Source organism: Oxyura jamaicensis, chromosome 2, assembly GCF_011077185.1.
Source record: "Oxyura jamaicensis isolate SHBP4307 breed ruddy duck chromosome 2, BPBGC_Ojam_1.0, whole genome shotgun sequence".
Taxonomy (NCBI): domain Eukaryota; kingdom Metazoa; phylum Chordata; class Aves; order Anseriformes; family Anatidae; genus Oxyura; species Oxyura jamaicensis.
The window spans coordinates 123,173,411-123,199,044 of record NC_048894.1 but is presented as its reverse complement, the minus strand read 5'-3'; the positions used below and the strand labels follow the sequence as shown (position 1 = coordinate 123,199,044).

The 25,634-nt window shown below is 39.4% G+C and overlaps 1 protein-coding gene across 1 annotated transcript in view; it reads left to right on the top strand.

Moving 5' to 3' along the window:
* The window catches only part of CPA6 (carboxypeptidase A6), an 83,221-nt gene that overhangs the window by 42,551 nt on the left and 15,036 nt on the right, over window positions 1-25,634 (top strand). Inside the window, exons 3-6 of the mRNA XM_035319490.1 lie at window positions 8,761-8,885; window positions 12,095-12,209; window positions 13,176-13,277; window positions 14,115-14,219. Of these exons, the coding sequence (XP_035175381.1) occupies window positions 8,761-8,885; window positions 12,095-12,209; window positions 13,176-13,277; window positions 14,115-14,219 (447 nt within the window). The remainder of the gene's footprint in view (window positions 1-8,760; window positions 8,886-12,094; window positions 12,210-13,175; window positions 13,278-14,114; window positions 14,220-25,634) is intronic.

The following is a 25,634-nucleotide window of genomic DNA, read 5'->3' as shown; positions in this document are numbered from 1 at the left end:
CTTACTATAATAAATCCCTTAAACTTGCCTGGAGTGTATAGGCTCTGCTACAGTAAAAATGCCATTGTCTATACTGAGTGAATAATGGATAATGAATGTTTCATTCCACACGTTTAACTTTTGCTTCATGAATTGCCCAAAGGCAAATCACATTAGTCATAATCACTTGCTGAGTAATTTCCACAAATTAGTTTTGGTCTGTAGCTCCATTGCCCACAGTGCTTTGTTATTAATCATTATTATAAACTGATGCCTTCATTGGCCTGTTCAATTAACTGGTAGGTGACAAAACATTGCTTTTTTTCCCCAATAGGATGATCAAAACTTGTAGACCTGAACTGCCATTATAAGCAGTCAGCCTTACGGTAGAAAATTTGTCTGCTGTGAGTCCTGCAAAGTTGTTTAAACTCTCCTGCATTCAACAAATAAACTCATCCACAGTGACCAAGCAAAAAGGCAGGCCAGATGTACTGAGTGAGTCAGGCTGGCCACCAGCAGCTTGTAAAGCAGCAGGAGGTGGCTCTGCCCCAGCCAGGCATGGCCGGGTCCCCTGAACCCCCCTCCGGCCCCCAGCTGGGGCCACAGTACCTCCATCCCTCCAGAGCAGGCTCTCAGAAAGCTCTTAGGCTTCATGCACTGACACATCTGCAACTGCTTCTTAAGGCAAAATGTGTCTGAGGTGAAAAGAAATGAAGCTCTGCTCTCTTTTGAGGCAAAAGGTCCCGGTTTCTGGTTGTCACTCAGTAATAAGGCAGTGGCAGCTGGGAGCCACTGCTTTGCACAAGGGCAAGGTGCCATCAGTCAGCAGTACCTCTTGTCTCTGGCATGTTCCTATGTCAAGTTTCTTTCAGTTTCTCTATGGAACAAAAACAAGAGCCTGGTAACTCTGTTTCCCAGCACCAGCACCACTCCACACCCTTGAACACCTTTTGTGCAATCCCTGTGCCACAGACCACTGGAGCAGATGCGGTAGTGAGTATGACAGGGGTAAATGACGGTGGAGCTCCTCCTCCAACTTTCATGGCAAGAACAGTGCAAAAGGTTAAGATCAGTTTGTATATGGTTGTGACAGACTAAAATGCAGCATACTCTTTAACAATTCAAGTGCATACTCATGGAGTTCTTTATCTTTCTAGTTACTGATCAGTCTCACAGTTTCTTTATTGATGGCTGCTCTGAAGCATTCATAGATGCTGATCTAAAATCCTAGGTGATCTGCTGCAGCCCTTTTCTCCTATAAATACTATCTCTTTTTAGAGATATGAAACAAAATTTTATTCTTGACCCAGAAATACTTCTTTTCAGGTTCGTTCTTTTCACCCTAATCATTTGCAGATTGTTAGAGTAATCAATAAAAAAAAAAGAAATACTCATGGCAAGAGTACCACAGTGACCTGAGTATTACAGAACTGCCCACTCTCTGTCCCTCAGGGCTCCTCTTGTCCATCCATTGTCCCTCTGTCCCACACCCCTCTCCAGTGTTTGGCTATTGTCATTTGTTCTTTCTTGCTTAGGAGACAACTTGAGAAGCCTGTTGCTAATTTATGAGCCGTTTCATGGTTTTAATTCTGTTGGACATGACTGACAGAAACAAATGTCACATTCCAAAATGCTTTGCAAAGAAACTGGGATTTTCTCAGGTTCTCAGACCCTGCCGATTTCATTTATCTGCTCAGGAACTTTCCTTTGTAAGCATTATTTTTGAAGCTCCACTTCATTCAAGCCTTGACTGATAACTTCTACTCCATCGGTGGTCTACAAGCACTTTTTATCACATATGCCTGCCTGGAATCAGGGTTGTTTGTATAGGTAGGAAAGAAGCTTCTGCTCTGTGAACATCGCTGGCATAATAGAGTCAGACCACTCATTCTTCAGTAGTTTTTACAAAAGAAATTCCTGGGCACAGCCAGGCACTTTAACTTTGGGAGGAGCCAGCCTAGCAGGCCTTGAAGCCACAGCTCCATTCCCTTTTGATTGTTTTCTAGACTCTACAGCAGCTGCTTATCCATTGTAATCCCTGAATTGATCCTGTCATTGCAGTTCAGGGAATCAGAAAATATCTTATAGGGCAAAAGGATCAGTTGGCTATAAATCTGATAGTTTACAGCTCCAAAGGCAAACACTGAAAAAGGCTTTAGAGAACAAAAGTCCATCTGAAAATGCAGAAAAAAAGACTGATAGCCTAAATAGAGATATTCCTACGTTGCAGAAGGACACAATTAGCTCAGTAGCCAGGGCTGTGTGCATTTTACTTTGGACATATTACAAGCATCTTATATCTATATAGCCAGATGCTTTAGTTATCAGTCCAAATTATAACCTAACTCATACAGTGGACAGATATGGGCAGAAAATTTCAGATACAGAGAGAATGTCAGGTGACAGCAGAGGTTAAACATCAATATTTCAGAACAAGTGTTTAGAAAACTACTTTCCAGGCTCAGAAGGAAAATATTGTTACAGGAAAACTTTAGTAGAAGATTCAAAATAAAACAGAAGATCACAGATATAAAGAGTGTGTTGTTCTCATAAGACACGGAAAGCCTAGGCTTTCTGGGATGGGAGAAAACATCTTCGTAACTGTTGAGGAAGCCTGAGTCCAAGTTCAACAAAGTCATCAGCACAACTCACATCGCTTCAGCAGGAGCAGAATCAGACCCAGACTCTACTTCTCATGCAGTGCAGCAACAACTACAAGTTAACCAAGCCAAAAATAGTTTAATAAGAAATGAAATGGAGTGTAGGTTGCTTTGTTTGTTTATTTTTGTGAGTCTGCTAAAGACTGCTTCACAACTTTCAAATCTACTTAGCCCAGTAGCATCTGTACTGGTAAGAATGGATATTCAATTAACATATAATTGTGTCTTGAGTCCTTGCTTGGTGGCTCTCTTGAGGAACAATGAACAAGTTCTTTTCTGCAGCATAGAGTCCTGGTTAAAATTATACCAGTGTAAATGGAGTAGCAAGATCATTACCATGTTATAGTTTCACAAAGATCTGCAAAACTCAAAACCTCAAGCTATGCATTGTTCCCAGTCTATTACTGCCAGTATTATGACTGCTGCAATCCAGTGAATCAATCCCACTTTATTGGCACAATTATTCTTTCCAGGCTCACTCAAAAGCAAATAAATACTGAAAAGTTAGAGCCAATTAAATGTCTACTGTGCTAAATCAGAAACCTATATTACTTTGCACCAGCAACTAGGACCAACGTGTAAATCCTTCTAGAAAGCACAGAGAATCTCATGCTTACTTGTGGCTGGACCATTGTGCTGCACTTAAAGGGAAAATGAAGGAGATTTGTAGCCAGGACTGGCAGTTAAGTTCATCAATTGGCAGGAGTTAGTGAGGATGAAATCATTCCTGATCCTGAAAATATTTGCAGTGGTGAACACATTACAGAGGAGTAGTTGTACTTTTTCCAGGTGAGTTACAACACAGCTATAATTATCTACCCATGTCAGAGTCCAAAGGAGTCCTTCTTCTTTCCTTCCTTCTTTGCAAATGTACCAAAAGAAGTTTAAAATGTCATTCTGTTGCATACTATACATGTTCATGCAAGGGGTGTTAGTGTATGTATACATGTGTGACTATATCTTAACGTGTTACGTGATGAAGCTTTGATAGCCAAACTTCGGACAACATTTTTGAGGCTAGAGCAGTTTCCACTTCTATTCCCTATATTCTAATATCATCTTTGTAACTGAAAACATATCTAATGAGTTTCAGAACATATCTAATGAGTTTAGAACATATCTAAACAGTTTCTGTTTAGGGTGTTTAAATGTCTGTACATGAATATACATAATGTACATAATGTACATAAATATATGAATTATATATAAATATATGAATGTACATAAATATATGAATGTAAATGCAAGACTTGTACATCCTGACAGAGCACACAACATGCTGCTAGAGCCATGAACAAAGAGCATTACTGTTTGTACTAATGGCTGCAAGTTCCCTTTTACAAGAGGCTCAGAAATGCCAAGCCATTTCAGCTGATGGCATCATAACAATAATTATATCCTGAACTTTACAGCTGACAGCGCTTCTCAAAGGAATCAGAAACTAGAGTTCATGTTTGTGATGTTAAGGGCAAGGCCAGCTTTCACACATGCATTGCTGTATAAAACTCAATAAATACAAAACAATGTACAGATTTAAAAAAAAAAAAAAAAGTAACAAAATTACTTTTTGTGAGATATAACTCTGATAAATCATGTAAATGTGTTTGTCCAAATAGCAGATGAAAATCATGGCAGATTTATCCTTGCTAGTTTCAATGACAAGCATCAGTTAGCTCTTTGGCTCTACACATGATCATGGACCTGATGAGAGCACTAAGCATGGTTCTTGCTAAATGATAGGATAAATACATGCTAAATGAAAGAAGAAATTAAACACCCATTTATGACCATGTAGTGAAGAAGAACTGGAGGCTACTGTCCAAGAAAATGTCTTTAAATACAAAACATGGGCTTTGTATTCTATTATTTTGTATCATATACTACTTTTATTATACTAAATGCTGCATAAGAAGCTGGGGAATGCTTCCAATGACTTAAAGAAAAAAGGGAGAATGGGATTTATGCAGTCATAAGTGCATTCCTGGAGGAGATCAAGGAGACTGCTTTCTTCATGGGCTCTCTTTCCACAGGTGTTGAGCTAGCTGGAGGAAAACCTGAAATTAATGAAGAAAAAGCACCCTGCTCTGGTTTCTTTCTCAGCAGGGCAGCAAAGATTTGTGTACACCATTTGTGATACACAGGATTATGCCAAGGAAATGTTTGTTTTATTTGAAATTTATTTACCTAATTTTAATTTCTGAAGAAATTCTGAATCCTTTTAGCTCAGCACCTTGATATTTTATAAATATTTGTCCCCTTGCCTTGTGTTCATTTTTCATTCTCATACATTGACATAAAGCTAGAAATATGATGAATGAGTTCATTTTTGCTGTAGTTTGGAAATTGTCCAGGTAAAGCAAATACATTTACACCCTTCAGCTCTCTTTAGCACCTCAAGTTAAAGAGAGAGGCCTATATGAAACCCAAAGAGCATCTGCTTTCCTAAGCACTAACTGAATCCCAGGGGATTCAGAATCCTATATGGGATGAGCAAGGTTGAAAAAGGGGTGTGAGGTTAAAAAAAATGATATTTATTATGTAGTCACAATTAATAAACTCTTACACCTTCTTTGTTCACATGTTTAAAACTCTTGGAAAAATTATTTTTCTGTGTGCTTTTCACAGAAGCATTTCTTGTCACAGAAAGCAACACTCATGCCTCCAGTGAGATTCTGGGAAAGACCACTCAGTGGGCATCTGAGGAGTCACCAATGACCCCAAGAACAGGCACCCAGAGTCACACCTGAGTGCAGCAGCAGGTGCCAAATAATTGGTCCCGAGCCTGAGCCTGCTGAAAAATTGTGCCTGTGTTCTGCTTATTGTCCAGAGGCCTAAAACAGCCCATGACCCCCTAAACGCAACCTGGTGTATCACATATAGGAAAGGACTTGCAAAGGAAACAGTACTGGAAGGCCTGGTCAAAGGAGATGAGAATATTTAGGTTTACAGAAAGACACAAAAACGTATCACTTTTCCTCTAGCCTCAAGATACTGGGTAAATTTTGTGTTTCAGTTATTTGGCTATGTGTTCAGGAAGTTCAGTAGGATTCCTGCATCTGCTTGTTCTGGTTGCTGGAGAATCTTCCGACCATCTACTGAATCTCACAGCCCACACAACAAATAAATGTCCTCTGGTACTGACTGGTATGCCATCCATAACACTGCTCAAAAGGTAATGTGTGATGTGTGGAGACATCAACACACCATCAAAGATAGTAGAGAGAACAGAAGAACACCACTTGCTAGCCAGTGAAGCACAGCATGGAAATCCAAGGCACACTTGCTGGAGGAATGATGCTGAAAGAAGAGTGATGATTCCAATGGAGCCCTCAGCATCCACTGGAGATGCAATGATGAGGTCTCCTAAAACTGACAGTGAGTAAAGAAAGATTGGATATGCTCAGTCCACACATGTCTACTCTGGAATCCATCTTCTGTTTGTTTTCATGCACTGTCTCTACACCATGCCAAGGCCAAGCTGGAAGCTGCAATATAAATAAGATGTATGTTGGAGAAATGTGTTTCTTGTTACATGCTTTATAAAGCAAAATCAAGTCAGTCATTGAAGTGCTGCTCTGAACAGCACAGGTAACATCTCCCAGATGAGCACTCAATGTGTTGTTTACATTGCAAAGGATAAAAAGTGGAATCAAATGAAACCACGCTATCCAAATAGGGATGAAGGGGTTGAAGAGGAGTGATTTACATTCTAAAAATGGGATTTCTCTGTCTCACTTCCAGGACAATGCCTGTAGTGAAATACTGCACTTTTGCCAACAGTTCCTGGTATGCAATATACTGCTGATTTCTTCCTTTAAAAGATTAGTTCTGCTTTTGCTATGTCCTTGCAGCCAGTAATGTGAGGGATAGCTAGAACACCTCAGAAATGAAAAAGCTCCCTGATGTTGTAACCAATACTGTTAATGTTGGTTTATCCTCTCCATGATACTGAAGGAATTCACCAAAATAAATCCTGAATAACTATCAAGAACAAAGACAAGTTTCAAGTGTATCTCAATCGTGATTTTTTTCATAATATTTGCAACTTTTATATCTCATTTTGTATGCTTAGGTATTAGGAGATGCTTCAGTTGCACTTAGCTTGCATGTAACGATTTGTTGTTATTTTTATAAGCATGTCTCATGCTGAGCTGATTGATATGCTGTTAGTCCAAGAGCAATGAAGTTACCCTTTGTGCTGTGTATTTTTAGGCATAAATCTTAAAAGTCAAATACATATTCTTAATTAACCATGTGTGAAATCAACCTTGTTAAATAAGGGGGGAATTTCACTGGATGACTATAATTAATCAAAATACGAAAGACAGATAAACTAACAAATGTAAGGTGTTAGCACAGTGAGAGGATGTTTATTTATAAGCTGCATTTAGCACCATTTAATTCATGAGTTCAGTTGCTACTGACCATCTGCCATAGCTGCTGTCAGCTTCACAAGCCTAATGAACTTTGCCAGTCCTGGTGTTAGACTTCAAAAGATGCTGTGCCTACCCATCACGGTCACGTGGATCTCCAGACCGTATTGTGGCAGCATGAAACAAAGAGTGGTTTTGGCAGGAACAGAAGACACTGCCCCTGTGCTTGCATTTTCTCCTTCCAATGCAGCACATTTAATTGTATTAACTGGACTGAAGTCACTACTGCTTTAGAGGCAGCATCAAGTTCAGCATCAGATGCCTTCCTGGTAGTCAGATTACTCTTACTTACAACGATTTAAGAAATTGTTGGAATTAAACCTATGTTACAAGGTTGTACTGTCTTCTCAAACAAGTTTCATAACAAGTCTGAGATGTGTTAGATATTTCCAAAATAGCTTCTGTGGCACAGAAGTCAGGAGCTTTTAAAACCTACTTTATAAAAACCTTCTTAGAAACCTAGAAAGCAAGTCAGGAAAGGGACACTCATGAGCTGTGTCCATGACTTTCACCAGTGCAGCCTAGCACAGCTGATTGCAATAAACCTCAAAGGATATTTATCATGTATTAATAATTTTTAAATTCTCTTTAAGAAATGTGAAGACATGGTAGTCCGTACTGAAATATTGTCTTTGTATTCAGTACACAAACATATTTTTAAGGCCAGCAGATCTTGACATAGATATCTGTTGTATTTACACAGAGGTTGTTGTTGGCACTCCATTCCATATTCTCCTACTGCTAGCCAGCAGCTCTCAGAAGAGGTTTGGTAACTTATGTTCGTGCCACTGGACTTGCACTGGCTGAGGAAAAACTCTTTTCACCTTCATTTAAGAGTCTGTACATCTGTTGTTGATATGGCTGAGCAGTACACCACCATTTGGTACAGGATACAGAACACCAAGTTTCATTCCCTTTTGGAAACTTTCTTAAAAACTCAAGTTCTGGGCTAAAATTTCCAAGTGTATTTCATATTTGGCAGCCAAAGAAAGTAAAAGGAAACAAGAAGCATTCCTTCAGTATATTCAAGTACAGATACCAATAAATAATTGTGCTATCATTTACTAGCTAGCATCTTTTTTAAAAGATTGTGAATATTTCACTATATTAATCATGCCATTTTGTCATTTCATTTTAAATGACTGGGTAGATCACAGCTTCCTTCAGAGCACTGATGACCTTCTGTTACTGACTTCTGATCTATTTATTATCAAAAATAAAATGGTACACTTTGCAGACAACACAGGTGCATGTTACAGTTTCCACCTCTCCTGAGTGTTCATTTCTTTTACTGCCCTAATGACTATAAAAAACACCTCATGAAATAAATAAATAAATAAAGACTCGTGGACTCCACGGAAGCTAATACAACAGGGAACATATAGTAGCCCAAGGAGGACCACGAAGTTGGAGGTAGCCTTTGTTTTGAGCCATTTGAGGGGGCACATTCCTGAGGCCATTCTCTCTTCCCATTAGCAAATCTCCCAGGAGAATTATGGTAAACTGAACACAATAATTCCTCAACATCTGCTCCATTTCCCTAGGTATTCAGCTGGACCAGCCAATACAGTTTTACTGTCTATACCATGTCTACAGTGTTTGCCTACGTAGCTTCAAGCATGCCATCTCCTGGATTTCCCCACCTACACTGAATACATATGAATTACAGGTTGGTTCCTGCACTACAGGTGGACCTGTGGCAGCCCAGCAGCACCTTCCACATCGTCGAAGGTACGGTCACCGACGTGCGAGTGCCACAGAACACATCCCGAAGTCTGCTACCCTTCCTCCAGCAAGCCAACATCCAGTACACGTAAGCCTGCACTTCCCATTCTGTGCATCTCTCCAGAGACCTGGCCTCCAAGGCAGGTCTGCGTCTACCACACCAAGTGCGTTTGAAAATATGTTCCATGTAGCAATTAGACTGGCAGACAGCTAGGCATTGCCAAGAAAACAACCATTTTAATGGGAGAACAGAAAATCTCCCACAGGCAGGCAGTTTTAATTAAATGTCCTCCTTTGGAGTCAAGTGTTTTCAAAGTATATGAAATCACATCTGTTAAGAGAGGGATGGTAATTACTAATTCTGCAGTCTGCTTTGCCTCTCCCTGTGTTTAGCAGGAGCTAGGCTTGTTTACAAGTATGCTGTAAATGAGGAGGAAAGAGTTCATGAATTATAAAGGAACATACTGGATCTGTTTTATAACTCTCCATTCCTACTGACCCTATTCAAGTCATATGGAACAAATGCACGTTAGGGATCAGATATCATTTACAGGGTTTCTTGAAAACCTTCCAGACAGTTTTGAAGTACACTTGTCAAATGATATTTATCAATTTGATACACTTATATTAGACACGAGTGATGATCTTGTCATTAAAGCCTTTTCAGTGAGATGCTCAAGTACATGAATACTCAGCGAAGAGTTATTTGAATTCTCAAGCATCTGATGAATAAAGCTCTACATGAGGCTTTTAATACTTATTTCTCAGTGAGAAGATGAGAATGGCACAAAGCATATTGTATATTTTATGTGCTGTTATCAGGATTCCATTTTTGTTGCAAATGTGGTCTCTTGTTGTTCTTGTTGTTCTAAAAATACAAAACCAAACATAATGAAATTATTTATTCAGGCCCAGTAGCTGAAGTTCAGAGCTACTTTCATGTGGGGTTTACACTGCTTCAGTCTTGTTTACATTTAAAAAGGAGATGGTGATTTCTGTAATTGTTTTCCTGTGCTTATAACAAAAAAGTCCCTTAATTACTGTGCCCCAACAGCTGCATTCACTCCTGCTGCTGTTCCTGCTCATAATTATCACCCTTAATGAAACAACAGAAGGCCACTTTATATGTGTCATAAATACTCATTACACATGAAGAACTTTGTGTAGGTTGCAAAGCAGGGCATGCAAAGGTACGAACTGAGCTAAGAAAGAGCTAAGGGCCTCTGCAGTCTGCCTAAAATTGCATTGTGCTGCAAACACTAGGAATACACTGGGCAGCATTCTGGTAGGGCCAGGTTCCCTCTCTTCATCTTCCTGCTGCCCATTTTCAACTTCTTGTCTGCTTGTCCCAGCCACCAGGACACCTAGCAGCTAAACCCTGCAAAGTCACAGATGAGCATGTGCTTGTCCTCAAAAGCCTCCTGAGATCTGTACCTCAGCAAGAGCTGGGAGGGTTTGTCATGAGAGGAGCAGCAGGTACAGTCAGGGAGCAGCTGGAGCGAGGCTGATGGGATGCACAGCCAATGTCCGAAGAAAGGAAGCATGAAGCAGCCTCAGTAATGGACAGGCTGACCATCCCTTGTCTGTAAGAGAGGCTTGTCTGTCCCAGTGCTTGAGTTTATGTCAAGGCAGCCATGAAAAAAGGCCAGGCATGAGACAAACTTTTACTGCACCAAGCTGTCTAGATTGTTATTTTTCTGGCAACGAAGACATTTAGGTTGTATTCAGATCTGAGGAACTGAAGAGCCTTTGGATGTTATAAGCACACAGTACACAGTCATTTAAAAGTAAACAAAGATTATCATACCTCATCTGGAGTACAGACACACGGACAAGCGGGAGTTGTGAAATTAAATTGAGCATTGTGAAAGCAAACAGAGCATGATCCTGGTAGGTATTTACACTAATTAGTATTCAGCAGAGCAGGTAAGAATTTCTTTAACATATTAGATGTCCTAACAATTTGAATAAAAACACTGCTTTAATCTAATTAGATGCTTAAGTGCTTTACAGTACTGGTCGTAGAGTGTATGGCATTTGGCAAGTCAAGACTATAAGTCCTTAGTTTGTTTAATAAAAGTTTCTGATGTAGAACAATGTAATTCCTAATTATACAATTACTTCCCTAAGACATTTGAAGAATGCAGATAACCTTTACTTTGATTTATATGTAGATATAGACCTATTGTCTTTGAGGTATCTGCTGCACAGTTCATTTAGGATCTGAGTGAATGCATTTTTTTCCCATCTCTTTCTGATCATTGCAGCTAATGCCTGTAAGACTTTAAAAGGTCGAGTGTGACCATTGTTTTACAGGAATGATAAATTAGTAGTGTGGTGATTACACATTGCTGTGCACTTGAAGTTCCATTCAAAAGGAAGTGGCAATACCAGCACTGCCCTCAGTTTCACAGTGGCATCACTATTGCTATCAGTGATGATATTCCCAGCCCCTGCTACTGTGTGATGGAGGAGATAGATGCTCCACTCTCTCTGATATAATAATTCTGTTTAGATATCTTCTATATCATATTTTTAGGTTTGTATCATTATTTGGTTTTGCAATAAAATAGGAAAATTTTCAGCTTGAACCATTGTTCCTGCCTTTTGCTCTTAATGCAGACTCTTACTTTTTTGCAAGTATATTTGTTACACTAACTTACTGTTGTTTCATGTTTTTCCCAAGCTATTTTAAAATAACCAGCAGACAGCTATTGCAAAGAAGATAAATGTAAACAACAACCATATTTAAGAACCTTTCTTTGTCATTTGTTATGTTTCAGACAGAATAATGCCACCCACCAAATTCTTCATTTTTTGTTTTGCTTCTACAACTTAAAGACATATGTAATATTCCATGCCAGCACGATACTCCTGAGAGAAAGCGTGTACATGCTTTTCTAAGCCGAAAAATGTTTTTTAAGGTTTTGAAACAAATTTTTGAAGATCCGTGATCACACAGTATAACTGGATTATAAAAGATGACAACAAATGCTGCTCCATAAACAAATGGAAGTGGTTGCTTCTTCACATTGGCTGCATTATTTACATCATTCTGTTTTATTCACTTAACAAGCTCATTGTGTTTTTTGAAGGCACTGTTTGATTTCAAAGCAACTGGAGTATTCAGTTGACAGCATATATTCAAATAAGCCTCAAGCACTATACTGTCAAAATATAACAGATGAGGTAACATCAGGCTGTTTTAACTCCCGCTGTATTTCTTCCAAATGTGATTGTTGTTCTGCTGTAGCCTGTGTGTTTTACTAGTTTTTCAAAAATCTTTTTTTTACCTAGGATTCTCATATCAGATCTGCAGAAAGCAGTAGAAAACCAAGCTGGACTGAAGTCATATAGGAAACGAAGGTCCCTCCCTGGGTATAACTATGAAGTATATCACTCCCTGGAAGAAGTACGTGAAAATTCATATTGCACATTTGTCTGCTACATCAGCCTCATTTCATGAGGCTGAAATTTCACCCTCTGTGCAAGTTATGGTTGCTTGCTCGTCTTCTGAAGTGTTCTAAATGTTTGTTCAAAAATAGGCACCTTCTTAAAATATATATAGTTATGTATTTTTATTCAAGGCATATGTTTACATGTAACTATCTTTGACAGCTTTTGAGTTTTGTTCTTTAAGTAGGTCTTCTATTCTGATGTAAGTAAGAGATTTCACTGAGTGATTAGTCTCACTGATTCATTTAAGTAAGAAACATGCACAAAAGTTTAAGTATTTGCACAAGGCATCCAAAGACTTAAAAACATTTCAGTACAGATTCATATATAAGGGATACTGTCCAGAAAGATAGCTGGGTAATCTGTTGATGTCAGTGTATTTGCACATAGAATTTCGGTATGCACCAAAATGAAGTCACTAGACTGAGTGTGCAGGGTGTTGTGCCTCGATGAGATCTGATGCCTGTCAAATAAACAAATAATATAAGTAGCACTGAATGCTACAGGTGCTCCTACAGGTATTCCTTGCTTACTGAACCTGTTTGCCGTCCTGTGTCTTGGCGAGTAGACTCATGGGTCTCCTTTCTTTAGTCCATTCTTGCTGTTTAAAGGGAGCAGCTTATTAGATTCATCAGCAGATATTTGGTGAAAAGCTAATGCATTCCAATAATAACATTGGAAAATCAAAATGAAATAAAATAAAAGGTAACTGCAGGTAGGATCCAGCCTCTGGCAATAGAGCTATGAGAACCCAATGGTAATTTGATTATGAAAACCATCAAAAAAAATTAAAAAATAAAAATAAAAAATAAAAACTACAAGAAAATGTAAAAAACATACTGAGGACTGACAGTTGAGATTAATAACTGTTTCACCATGAAATGCAAAGGCTGAAGCAACAATTTTATTTCTGTATTTGCAGATCCAAGACTGGATGCATTATCTGAACAAAACTCATTCAGATCTTGTTCATATGTTCTCTGTTGGAAAATCCTATGAAGGGAGACCACTGTTTGTACTCAAGGTAAAGATTAAATAGTCATTAACCAAACTAAAATCTGGAATTGGTGGCAGACACTTAGTTACTTATATTATGCTATGTGTGCCAGAGATGCAGGTTATCAGTGTTTCCTAAGGAAGAGTTACTAAGACCTAAGTATCATTCTGAATGTCACCCTTAATGAAAAAAAAAAAAAAAAAAAAAAAAAAAAGCTGGAAAACTAAATGCCAAATCCTATTTAATTGGGCTGATATGCATGCAGATAGCACACTGCATGTACAATTCGCAAGATTTGGATTTAAGGGACTTGGAAAATTTTGCAGCCAGCCTGTAAAGCAATTCTGCCAGAGAAGGATCCCAGAGGATCCCTCTGGATCCCTTCTCAGCATGTGCCACACATGCATACTGTTCAGCTATTGACAAAAATCTATGACTATGTGTTCTCGATGCACAGTATTAGGACCACAGAATTAGAAGGTTTCAACAAGAAACAAAGAAGTTTAATTTTGATGTACTTTCTTTTCATCCACTCTTGAAGAATTCCTAAAATTTGGTTCTCCATCAGGCTATTCCTATAGCATTGTTTTTCCTCACCCTACACCATGTGATAGTTAAGGACTTCATTACTCATAAAAGAGGAATTGACAGATCTCACTTTTCCCTTATTTTTCTTCCATATATTATCATTATCTTGGCCATATCAGTGTATCATTATTTCCCTTTGTAAAGAATCAGTTTGTGTTCCCTAATACATGGAAATTCAAAATGGTTTAGTGTTTCAAATACTCTTATTTTCTCATTATTGTGTCTCACCAATGTCATGAGATCAATTGATATGTCTATGAATATTCACACTTCAAGCTAGGTAAAAGAGCACGACCTTACAAGAAAGCTGTCTGGATAGACTGTGGGATTCATGCTAGAGAATGGATTGGCCCTGCCTTTTGCCAGTGGTTCGTGAAAGAAGTAAGTATTCAGTGATTTAGGGCAATGCGGCTCCTTCAGTTCAATAAACATTTTATCTAGTATATTACTATTAAGAACCATAACTAGCTATTTTACTGCTTTTATATATATATAATTTGTGGAACACTAAGTGCTTGGTAAACGAACCTGATAACGACAGCCAGACACAGCTAGGCAAAGGACAAAAATATGCCAGACACATATTGGCAGAGATATGAAGTAGGATTTTATTCCAAGACCTAAATATGTGGAGATTTTAACTCTGGTAATTGTCCAGGTAAATCAGTGCCAGTGTGTACTGCTTCAGATCAGATCAGCTATATCTTTGCTTTAAGGACTTGAATTAAGAAAGTTCTCTTTTGTGTAATTCTATAGGGATAGAAAGCTAAAATTGTATACAAATTTCACCTAAAATTATGGTTTTCATATTACCTGTATATCATATGGTTCCTCCAATGTTTCTTTGATCCTGTCCTATCAGTTTTATGCTCCCTTTATCTTTGATGTCTGGGATCTAACCTTTATATTGCAATTTTTCAAATGATCGGGGAAATCAAAGGATTTGGAATTTTGCATTCCACTTGTGCAATGGATTTTTTATTTTTTAGTATCAATACTTAATCTCTTCTAATTTGGGATTCATTTCAGACACATGATATGTTTGCAGGATTTTGACATTTCCTCTTAACCAAAAACTTCTCAAGGCCAAATATCAGCTGCACAGTGGAGATTATTTTGCAATGCAGCTTACAGAAGTCAAAAAAGGCTTAAAAAAAAAAAAAAAAAAAAAAAAAAAAAAAAAGCAAAAGTTTTGCTTTTTTTGCACAAAATAAATGATGCAAAATCTTTCTTTGCAAGGTCCTTCCTATGAACGCAATTTTCTCACTTCTGTTCCACCCCATCACTATGATTCCAGAATGCTATTTATCTGCCTTTGATTTTCTGGGGTCTCTCCATTCAGCAAAAAGATCCTGACCCTTTAAGTCACTTCATGAGAGCAAATTTCTGCATCATGAACACCCTAGAATCATAGAAAAGAATCACAGAAAAACCCAGGTTGGTAGGGACCTCAGAGATCAGCCTTTCACCCTAATGATATTAGACTGTGTCATTACCACAGAGATAGCTGAGATGGTCATATTACCATATGTGAATTCCTCCAAAAGTCAGAGCAGCATGTAGGGAAAGTACTGAAATAATGAAGGTATTACAATCAGGTGAGCCTCTCAACACAGCTGCTGATGGATGGATGGGCTAAACCAGATCCAGAAGCTGATCTCCAAAGCTGTGTGCAATGATAATGTGTATTTTTATTACAACTCTTGTTAGTGTGAAGGTGAACAAACTTGGAAGTGTTCCTGAGCAACTCACCTACCATGGAGAAAAGGCGGCAGGAAGGCAGGGAGAGGTTTGGAACACATGGGCACTGGTGGAAAGCCTTCTGCTCAAGTACATCTTTCTCATGGAGGTTTTAACAAAAAGCACTACAATGTGGCAGCAAGGTAAAAATCATGAGGTTTCTCTGTAGAGCTTACTGAAGAACATAGGCTGTGTATGTGTATATGAAAACCTTCTGGCTGATATTTGAGATCCTCGGAGAGTAACTTGCTAGTAGGAATGTTTCACTAACTATATAAAGGCATTTTCCTAGATTAAAGCAAGTTTTTACAGAACTGAAGAGTTCCTTGAGACTACAAGAATGTATAGTTCTGCCCATCTTGGTCATGCATTGCCTTTTTCACAGATGACAGACATTTTCTTCTTTCCTTAGAGCAATACTTCAATCCAGCAATAAAGAAAAATGCATCAGGATAAGAATTGTGCTTACAGCCTCATTACATTAAAATGGCTAGGAGGGGAGAAGGGACAACACAATTACATGATTTGGATTAGAATAATGTTTTTCTCTAAGGGATTGGGCAATGTTAGTAATAACTCTGGGAAAACTATAGGTCTCTCTGTGCTTTAAACTCTGCAATTCTCTTTTGCTGGCAAACACCTCCTGAAAGCACCACTTTCCATCCTCCCTGGCGCCTAAGGGCAGTTCTGAGAAAGGGCAGTCCACTTGGAAACTGATTTTTCCAGGCATGTCTGTTGACTCTAAGGAATAGCACCACAAGCCCATTGATTTAAGGCAAGCAGAAGGAGAAGCTGGATTTATGCGATGTTAGGCTGTCCTCTAGTAGGAACAGCAGATGTGTGTCCCTTTACTGTGTAGGCAGACTTAAATATTGTATCATGCTTTCACTTCACCCTGTGACCTCTGTCGCTTGTTTTTGTTGCCATTGTCAGGCTGCTGAGTTGCATGGCCCTGGGGGCCATGGCCAGGGATGACATGGGCCTGGCAACCTGTCCCATCCCACCACCCCAGACAGGAGCCCCAGGTATCAGGACCTCCCTGGGGATCAGGAGAGACCAAGGCCAGGCCAGGACATGGGGCTGTGGATGGGCCCAGCTCAGCAGGGACCATGGCTGGGCAGTGCTGGCCTGTGGGCAGCTGTAGGCCAGCGATGCTGAGGCCTCGCTGGGACAGGGGCTGATGGCCCCAGGGGATGAAATGGGGTCCTGGGCAGTGTGGGGTGCCCTGTCGGTGGGCACTGACAGCAAGGGCTGGGGGTGGCCTTGGGGTCCTGACAGCTATAAGCTGATAAACAATTTATTATCACTTACTTTGAAACACTTGACTTTAATTACCAAGCTATTTTATGCGTAGAAAACCTCCTGACCTAAGTGGGAGATCTATGTGGGATTCAAGACATAATCCATCTTTTCAAGTATCCATACTCCAGTGTACCACAAGGCTTTTCATGAGATTTAGCTTAGAAAACAGTCTCTATGTATGAATGTGATTTTATATTCAAACTGAAGATATGACCAGGTATCCCACCCAGCCTGGGAGCCCTCAGTATCTTCCTCGTGCCCCTGGAAGCAACAGGCTGGGGTGTGCCGGCAAACTTTCTGCTTGCATAGGAGACACCACCTCCCTCCCAAAGGGTGGAGGTGCCACTGGACAACTGGTTATTAACAGCTTACTGGGGCACAGGCAGCAACTCCCTGCTTTCTCCAAAGCATCTGGAGCTGCTCAACCAAGTGGGACCTGGTACCCATCTATCTGAAAATGCAGAGCAGACTTGGGAAATGAGGATGTGGGGCCAGAGCATGGGAAGACAAGAGGCAGCCTGCTATGCAGGCTCCTAGACTCAGGCAAATACAATAGTTAGAGAAAAGGAACAGCTGAACTAAGGGAAAAGGGAGAAAGATACACAAGGAGAGGTTTAAGATTAAAAAGAGAAAGAACACACAGGGAAGAGTTTTGCATTATGTAGCAATATAACTGAGAAGCACAAAACCAACCTCCTTGTGTTCTGAAAAAAAAGGAGAGCAAAGACCGTTTGGTCTCAGGGTTGGTTTTTGTTTTCAGATTTTTTTTTATTTTTTTTTTTTCCTTTTAGAAAAATTATAATCTACTCCAGGATGAGCTCTGGAGTTGGCTTGGTATCCCATAGGTCTGGTGTTAATAAGAAATTCACTGTCTATTTCTGTAGTAGGAGGCCCTGAATGCCTTTAGTCTCAGCTGAAGATAATCAGATGTTCTACAGGGATTAGCAATACTGGTGGCCTCTAACAAACCCCACCTCATGGTCACTGAATTTTAGGTCAAGAAATGGGACTCCTGTGCATGCAGGATCAGAGTTTTAGGTACCAGCTAATGAGCCACAGAGAAGTGTCTGTGTACATATTGTAGTAGAAAACCTGGCAATAGTTATTGGCCATGGATAACTGTTTACAGTGGAGTTCCACCAACCTCAAGCCTTACTCAGCTGAAAAGGGACAGAAATAAAGTCCCCGACAGTAGAAATATTAGAAACCTGCAGTGGAGTACAGGGAAGCAGTAAGAACTGTGAAAGGAAATGGAACTGATTACACATGGACTACTCTGAAGGCAACCTGCAAAGATAAATTTAATGCAACCCAGAATTTGTTTCCACAGCATTAAAATAAATAAATAAATAAAGCCTACATTTTTAAAAAGTCTGCATGGAATCTAATCACACATTAAAATGGGTTAGTAAATATTACATACTGGAAAGAAAGGGACTCTATTATGTGTAATTACTTTGTAGAAAGCAGTAGGCTTTAGACAAAAAAAAAAAGATAAAACATGTTTAACCAAAATTAAATAGCCCTTCACATAAACAAGGAAGCAAGATCTACAGACTTTTTGCAGAAGTACATTAAGTGTGTATACATCTTAACTAAGACCATTTAACTTCTCTTCACTGGGTGTGCAGCTAAGAGACAAAAAGCAAAATTCATACATCTCATTATCCAGACATCAGATTTAAGATTTTACCATTGTTTTGAAAATCTGAAATTTTGTTCACAGGCTGCTATTCAAATTAACATCAAAACTAGGTTCAATTTCAGTTTTAGTGGAAGCAGATGAGGATTCACATTACATCTGGTTTGACTTTCTTCTCTCTAATAAATGCTGCCATTTGATCCATGTCAGTGATATATAACCTTGAAATGTTGCTCATACAACATTTTCAGAAAACAAAATACAAGAGATATAACTTTAGGATGCCCTATTCTTGGCTTCTGTTGAAAGAATTTGTATTTTAAACCTGAAAGACTAGAAAATTCAAGAAATTTAATTAACAGCTTCCATGAAAAAAAAACACTCATTGGACTTCTTCATGACAAAATGTTCTTAGAATACAATGGCAAGTAGAAAGAAGAAGTCCACTGAGATCAAATGCAGTCCCCTAAGTGAGTGGTCTCATCAGGTCTTCAAATGACAGTGCAAATAGTCTTACTCTTTGGAAATACATCACCCTCCACTACCACCTTCTTCACCAATCCGCAAAAGTGGGCTTTTCTAGGAAAGAAAGGAAAACTACCATTTCAGCAGATCTATGCCTCAAATGTGAATGGTGGCATTCTTGTCCATAGACTCCCTAGTCTCTTATGTTTTTGAAATATTTAAGTTTGGGGGTTTTCCTCAAAATAATATTATTCTTTAAATGTTAGTAATGTCACATTGTGCTTACACTGCACTGCACATACCCACATTTCTTTAATATGAGACTGTTACACATTTATTTTTATTTGTTTGTTTCCTGGATGGCTAAGGTTGTTGTTTCTCCTCTGGGACAAAGCCTACCCATTATCTAAGGTTTTTGTTGAAAACACGTTCAGAACTACTTTTACCTTTTCTGGATTTGATCAAGGTGACTTGATCAGTTTGGTTCAGGCGTTGGCCTTGCTAGACCAGCCATGACAATTCCCTCAACCCTATCCACTGGAAAGGATCTGTATAAAAGAAGAAAACAAATGTGCACTCTGAAGCCAAGTACCCTTGCAGCACTGCATCACATGGGTCATAATAGCTGTCTAATCTCAAAAGAATCTCAAATCTGAGAAAGATATGAATATGCTCTATATACTTTAATTTGAGAGATGCACGGTTGCAAGTCCAAATTCTGAAATGTGTGTCTCCTATGATCCCAATTACATGAGTTTCCATATTATCCAAGGCAATGTGTTTGTGCTTCATCATGCAGCCTGGGAGCAGGTGGGTAACCACAGACCAAAACACAGAAAAATAAATAAATAAATAAATAAATAATAAAAAAAAATAAATGCTTACATTGATATTGATTGCTGCCATAGCCAGGCCTGAATCCCATCTTTGCACTCCATAGCAGTGAGCTAACAGACACTGTCCAATAAGCAAAATGGCAACACCTGCCTACAGTATTCTAAGCTTGAGACTGATTTATAAGACACCTTGTGGTATGCATACTGCCAATAAGGCAGCCATCAGGCTTGCAGACCAGGCCCCAGAGACCAGTTTTTACCAGGAATTTTGGAGGTTTTGAGGCCCCAGATTCTTCTAGGGAATGTTTATGAAGTGCTTGACTGTGAAGGCAGAATACCTAAAATAATAGAGCATACATATACAGAACTGAGTAAGGACAACTGTGTGATCAAAGGCAGGTCCAAGCAGGAGACTGAGACAGCATCAATTTTTAAAAGGTTTGGCTATTCTTCAGTGTTAGTCAGGCCATGTGGTCAGAAGGCCATAAAGCTATAACTATTCCTACTTTAAGAACTGCTGAAAGCCAGTTTAGCATTTGTACTCATTCTGCAAAATTCCACAGTCCAGGTCCTGATGGACAAACCACCTGTGAGATGCTGCATCAGCAGGCAGAGCAGCACTCAGTCACTCACTCATTCCAGTGCTGATGTCCACACTGTCAGGAAAGCAGCCTCACTTTCTGGATCATTTCTGGATCTTGAATTGCATCAAAGTTCGTAAGCCTTTAAGACACAGGAGATTTATTTCCCCTTGCCCTCTATAACTACAAGAGCCTCGAAATATTGGCTGCTCTCCCCACTGATTAAGAGATTCAGACACCAGTTTTTAACCCACTTCATAAATATTCTGATCTCAGGGGTCTGTAAGAGAGTTATGTGAAGCAACATACTAATGTTTGTTAAAGATTGTATGCTTGACCTATCACTTCTCAACAGACTTAAGCCTTTCAGACAGGTATAGCTGAAATGCCACATTCCCACAATCCAGTATTTCACACAAGTATTAATGTAAAGAATGCTTGTTACACCTGTATTTAGGAATTCTTTGAGACAATGTAGTTTGTTCACACACACATACAAACACCAAGATAAGCTTTCTGTCTCCATTTTTTTTACGTTCCCCTAGCAGAGCTTTTTGAACTGTGCAGGAAAGCAATCAAGGACTTGACTGTATCTCCGTGTATGCCCTACATTTATACCACTGCCGTTCCTGGGGACAGATGTACCCCTAATCTTAGCATATATCTTAGTACTGGCTCTCAGAAACCCGAAGAGCTTTTGAAATCTTTGGAAATATTCCAGAGTCAGAGGCATGTAAGGTGAAAACAAATACTGTATCTGTAGATATTTCCCTTCACCCTTTAGCTGGATGCACTCCTTCTTTCCAAGGTCCCTTCCCTTCAGCTAAAGCTTTTCAGCTGATATTGGTTTGACTTGACATTTTTTCTTGGTTGTTTTTAAACCACCACATCGGCTGACTCTATAAAATTTTCTTTTCTGTGTTTTCCTCCTTTTCATCAGTTTTCTGTTCACCCCTGTTTCTTAAAACAGGAAGAGAAGCTTCTAAGGATCACATCCTGGCCCCCCGCAGCCCCCTTCCCAAGTGTGACTGATTGTGGCACTGGGAGAACTGAGCTCTTCTCACCTTGAAGGGCCAGACACCTGGTGACAGATCTCTACACAAATGGTCTGACAGCTTTTTCAGTAAATGTCATACCATCATTTGAGCTTAATTTTTATTGTTTGCCAGATTCTAGTCTCCCCAGCTGTCTTTTTAGCTGCCTAACCTCAGAAAAAAATAAAATAAAATAAAAATGTCTTCTCTGAGTGCTCCCTCTATATCCATTATCTGGGGGAAAAATCCATCTGTTTCATTCTGCAGCATCTATATTTGAAACACTCAGCCTTACTTATCTTTAGCTAATTCATTCTTTTCTGTCAGGAGCTTCTGCCTGAGATGTTATTTGGTTTTGCTCCATCAGAGAGATCTCCTCTTTCAGCCTCTTCACTCAGTACTTCATTCATCAGCCTTTCAACAGCAAGAGCTGCTGGTACAAATGCAGGATCTGTTTTATCCGCATGATTTTTTCCTTCTTCCAAATGCTGTTCCTGCCATTTGAAGTTTCCATGCCATCATCACACCTATCTGTATCTAGTTTCTGCTACCACTCAACATCTCCCCTCTACTCCACAGCTAGTTCAGTTCTGAACAAGGTCTGTTATTTCCACAGCCAACTTACATCCCACTTTGGTCTGAGTTTCTGCATCTCTCCAGCACATTCTTACTACTGAAAACAGATGTTACTGATGGGTAGGAAAATAAAGGAGCTGTGAACACTACTAACAAAAGTTTCCAGGACTGGGCCTTCAGTTGGGATTGTGATGCTTTATTATTACCGTTATTATTTTAATGGATAAAACCTAAGCCAATGCCAAAAAAGATGGGGTGCAGTACCGTGATATCACCACAATGAGGCATGTGATGCATTGTTTTAAAAACAGCTGTGGCAAACCATTTCTATGCTGTGCAGTATTTCTTCTCTTTTTTGGGTCCATAATGGATTTTCCCAGGTTCTTTTCAACATTCCTATTGTTTAGAGAAGGTCCTTTCCTTTTTGTGACACCTTCACAATTGTGAAAATGTACATATTTAAAATTACTTCTGGTCTTCCTTTTCCAAAAGGAAAAAAAAAAAAAAAAAAAAAAAAAAAAACAGCTGTACATTATTTCTCTTGTGCATTTCCAACTACCCAGCTGCATCTTCCCAACTACCCATGATCTTAAGAAGCTTTAAATTACTTTCATTGTGCTTGCAGCTGTTCATTTTTTTCACAGTGTGAATGCATTTTGATAAAATAAAGGTAATCCTGCATCTGTCTTGTGCCTGTAGTAGGAATTGTTCAATTACATTTGCTAGTACAAACTCCTGTGTGAGTATTAATCACTAAGATGTTCAAATTCTGCCCCGTGAGGGCTTTTAAGCTGTTGAGTGTGTTATTCTTCAGTGCATGAAAACGATTCACGTTGTTGCTCCAACATATCTGTTGTCCTAGGGAAGAAATACTGCTTTGTATTTTAGCAATCCACCCCTTTATGATGATGTTGAGTAGATAGGACTCCAGTAAAACTACTGATATGCAAAAGCACTATTTATCATGAAAGACCGTGAAAGAAAATTCTGTGCTTTCAACAACTTAGTTGTTTCAGAAACTGAACTATAGGCAACAATGTGTGTCTTAATTATTTAACTGCATCTCAAGTATTTAATTTAATGATCTATTCAAGTAAATTATATTGGGTTTCCCTCAATATATACAAGACCAACATCTTGGTTGGTTGCCACCAAGTTTGTATGGGCATTAGTTGTACACAATTACTAGGAGAGAAGTTTATGTTGCCCCTTTTAAAGAATTCACAGTTCTTCAGAATAACACCGGCTTTTCTGTTCCCACCTAGGAAGTCCTTGAACAATTTAGAACTTAAGAGAGTTTTGTTATGTACTACCCCTCTGAGCAGAACCAAGAAGCTATATCTCCTGTTTCCACTAAGAACTGTGGAACTGCAGCCAGCTTCTTCCCCACAAGATACTGCATTTGCTAGGGTGGTCCCAGCCACAGTGGGGGTGCTCATGTCAATCATGTTTCATCCCTCTGCCTTTTCTCTGCTTCAGTATCTTCTCCATTTGAATCTTTAAGTAGCACTGTAAGCAAACCTTTGGGATACCACAAGTCCTTCTCCCTTGCACAGTCTTTTTATGGACTCTCCTCTGAGTGCTGCAGAGTAGTTGCAGCACAGTCATTTTTCTCCATTGCTGCTTTGGTGTTCCTCCTATGGACAATGTTTTCTGTATATTATGAAAGAGGAAATAAGATATTGCTTAGGAAAAAAAAATAGTTTCAGGTTTCAGACACAGTTCAAACTTCAGCCTTGAAAATTTGACCCTTTCTTTTTAGATGTTTGGTTCTAGGTACTTGTTTGTACCTTCTCCTTAAAAATAGGCTCACCACTCTGCTTGTGACCAGAGTGCCAGAGCAGGGCATTAGTAGTAAGAAGGAAAATGGATATAAAAAGATGTACTGCTTCCCAGTATAATGACAGAGAAAACTATTGACTAGCCAAACTTCAAGTGGCCATGAAGGCCTGAGTGGCAGATCATAGTATCACCCTGCTAAAATGTAAAAAATACAGAGAACAGTAAAACATATGCTGCTATCAGAAGGAAGTTTTAACTGATGTCTTTGTAAATGGGTAGAGGAGTTAATCCTGTGTTATCAGAAGCATTTTATTGTGATTTCTGGTAAAACAGCAATGGAGTCAATTCCCTGTGCTGCAATAGTAATAGGTTCATTCAGTGTGAATGTTAAATTCAAAGACAGAAACAATATAAGCTGATTGTTACCTTAAATATAATAACAATTAATTGTGGGACAGAAAAATCATTAAGGTCACATGCAATTTCAGAGTTCCTCTCAATCCTGTTTCCTTGCTTTGTTCTTCTGAGTCAATCCCCTTACTTCATAAAAAGTCCAACTGTGTCCTAAATCCATTTAAAACTCCTGTGCTTTATTTCTTTGGCTCTTTTGTTTACTTCATCCCCCAAATTAAATTTTGTGTGGTCCAGGTCCTCAGCCAGCCTAAGCTGGCATAGCTCGATCAGAAACCACCACTCTGCGGATCCAGATGACTGAGCCCCCTCCTATTAATCACTGGTCGTTTCCCCCATCCCCCAGGCAGATTGCTTGCACGTTGTTGGCAGGGTTCCTGCATCATCTGTTCATTCACTAACAACACTATTCAGCATTTATTGGGCCAGCCTGGCTCTCTGCGCATTGAGCAGCAAAGCTGCTATTGATTGCATGATGGGGAAGCAGAATCGAGCTCTATGAAGTAGCATCACTTTGTATTCTGAGGGCTGTGTGCAAGCTACAATGCAGTTAATTCACTAATGGTTTATATTTGTCTTGCTTGTGCCGTAGTGAGGAGAAAATATTTCAGCACTGCTGGGGATGGGGTCGCACAATCATTATTTGGAGGATTTGAAAGTCACAGCACAAAAGGCAAGTTGTGTGCTGTGCTCCAGCAATGACACACCTTAGTGCCTGTGAGGCACATTGCCAAAGACCTCCCAGTTAGGGGAGGTAAGATTATACAGCCTGTGTTGCCTTATTGAACACGCCAAATAAAACTGCTAGATAAAAATTTACTATGAAGGACAAAATAATTTCAGCAGAAAGAATTAATATGATCCCACTTATACCAGTTTACACCAAATACACTCTTACTTTCCATGAAGAAAGCTGCACCAGGTCCATTACGTTTTAAGTGAGATGGTACTCTGAAAGGGTAACCAGTTTATTAAGATAAATCATATATGTTTTAAAGAACAGAACCGAATAATTGACATATGTGGCTCTAAATCAATTTCAGGACTTAAAAGTTTGAAAAGTATTACTGCCCTCCAGAGCATTAAAACCCTCCGTAGTCTCTCGTAGTATTTCATAACATACAGCAGTCATTCAAAATAAAACAGAGCAGCTTTAAAAAATTAAAGGGAGCTTGGTATTTTGCTCAACACGAGCCAGCAGTGCAGTCTTGCAACCCAGAAGGCCAACTGCATCCTGGGCTGCATCAAGAAAGGAGCATCCAGAAGGGCAAGGGAAGTGACTGTGCCCCTCTGCTCTGGCCTCCTGAGGCCCACCTGGAGTGCTGCATCCAGGTCTGGGGCTCCCAGCACAAGAAGGGTGTGGGGCTGTTGGAGCGGGTCCAGAGGAGGGCCACAAAAACAATCAGAGGACTGGAGCACCTCTCCTA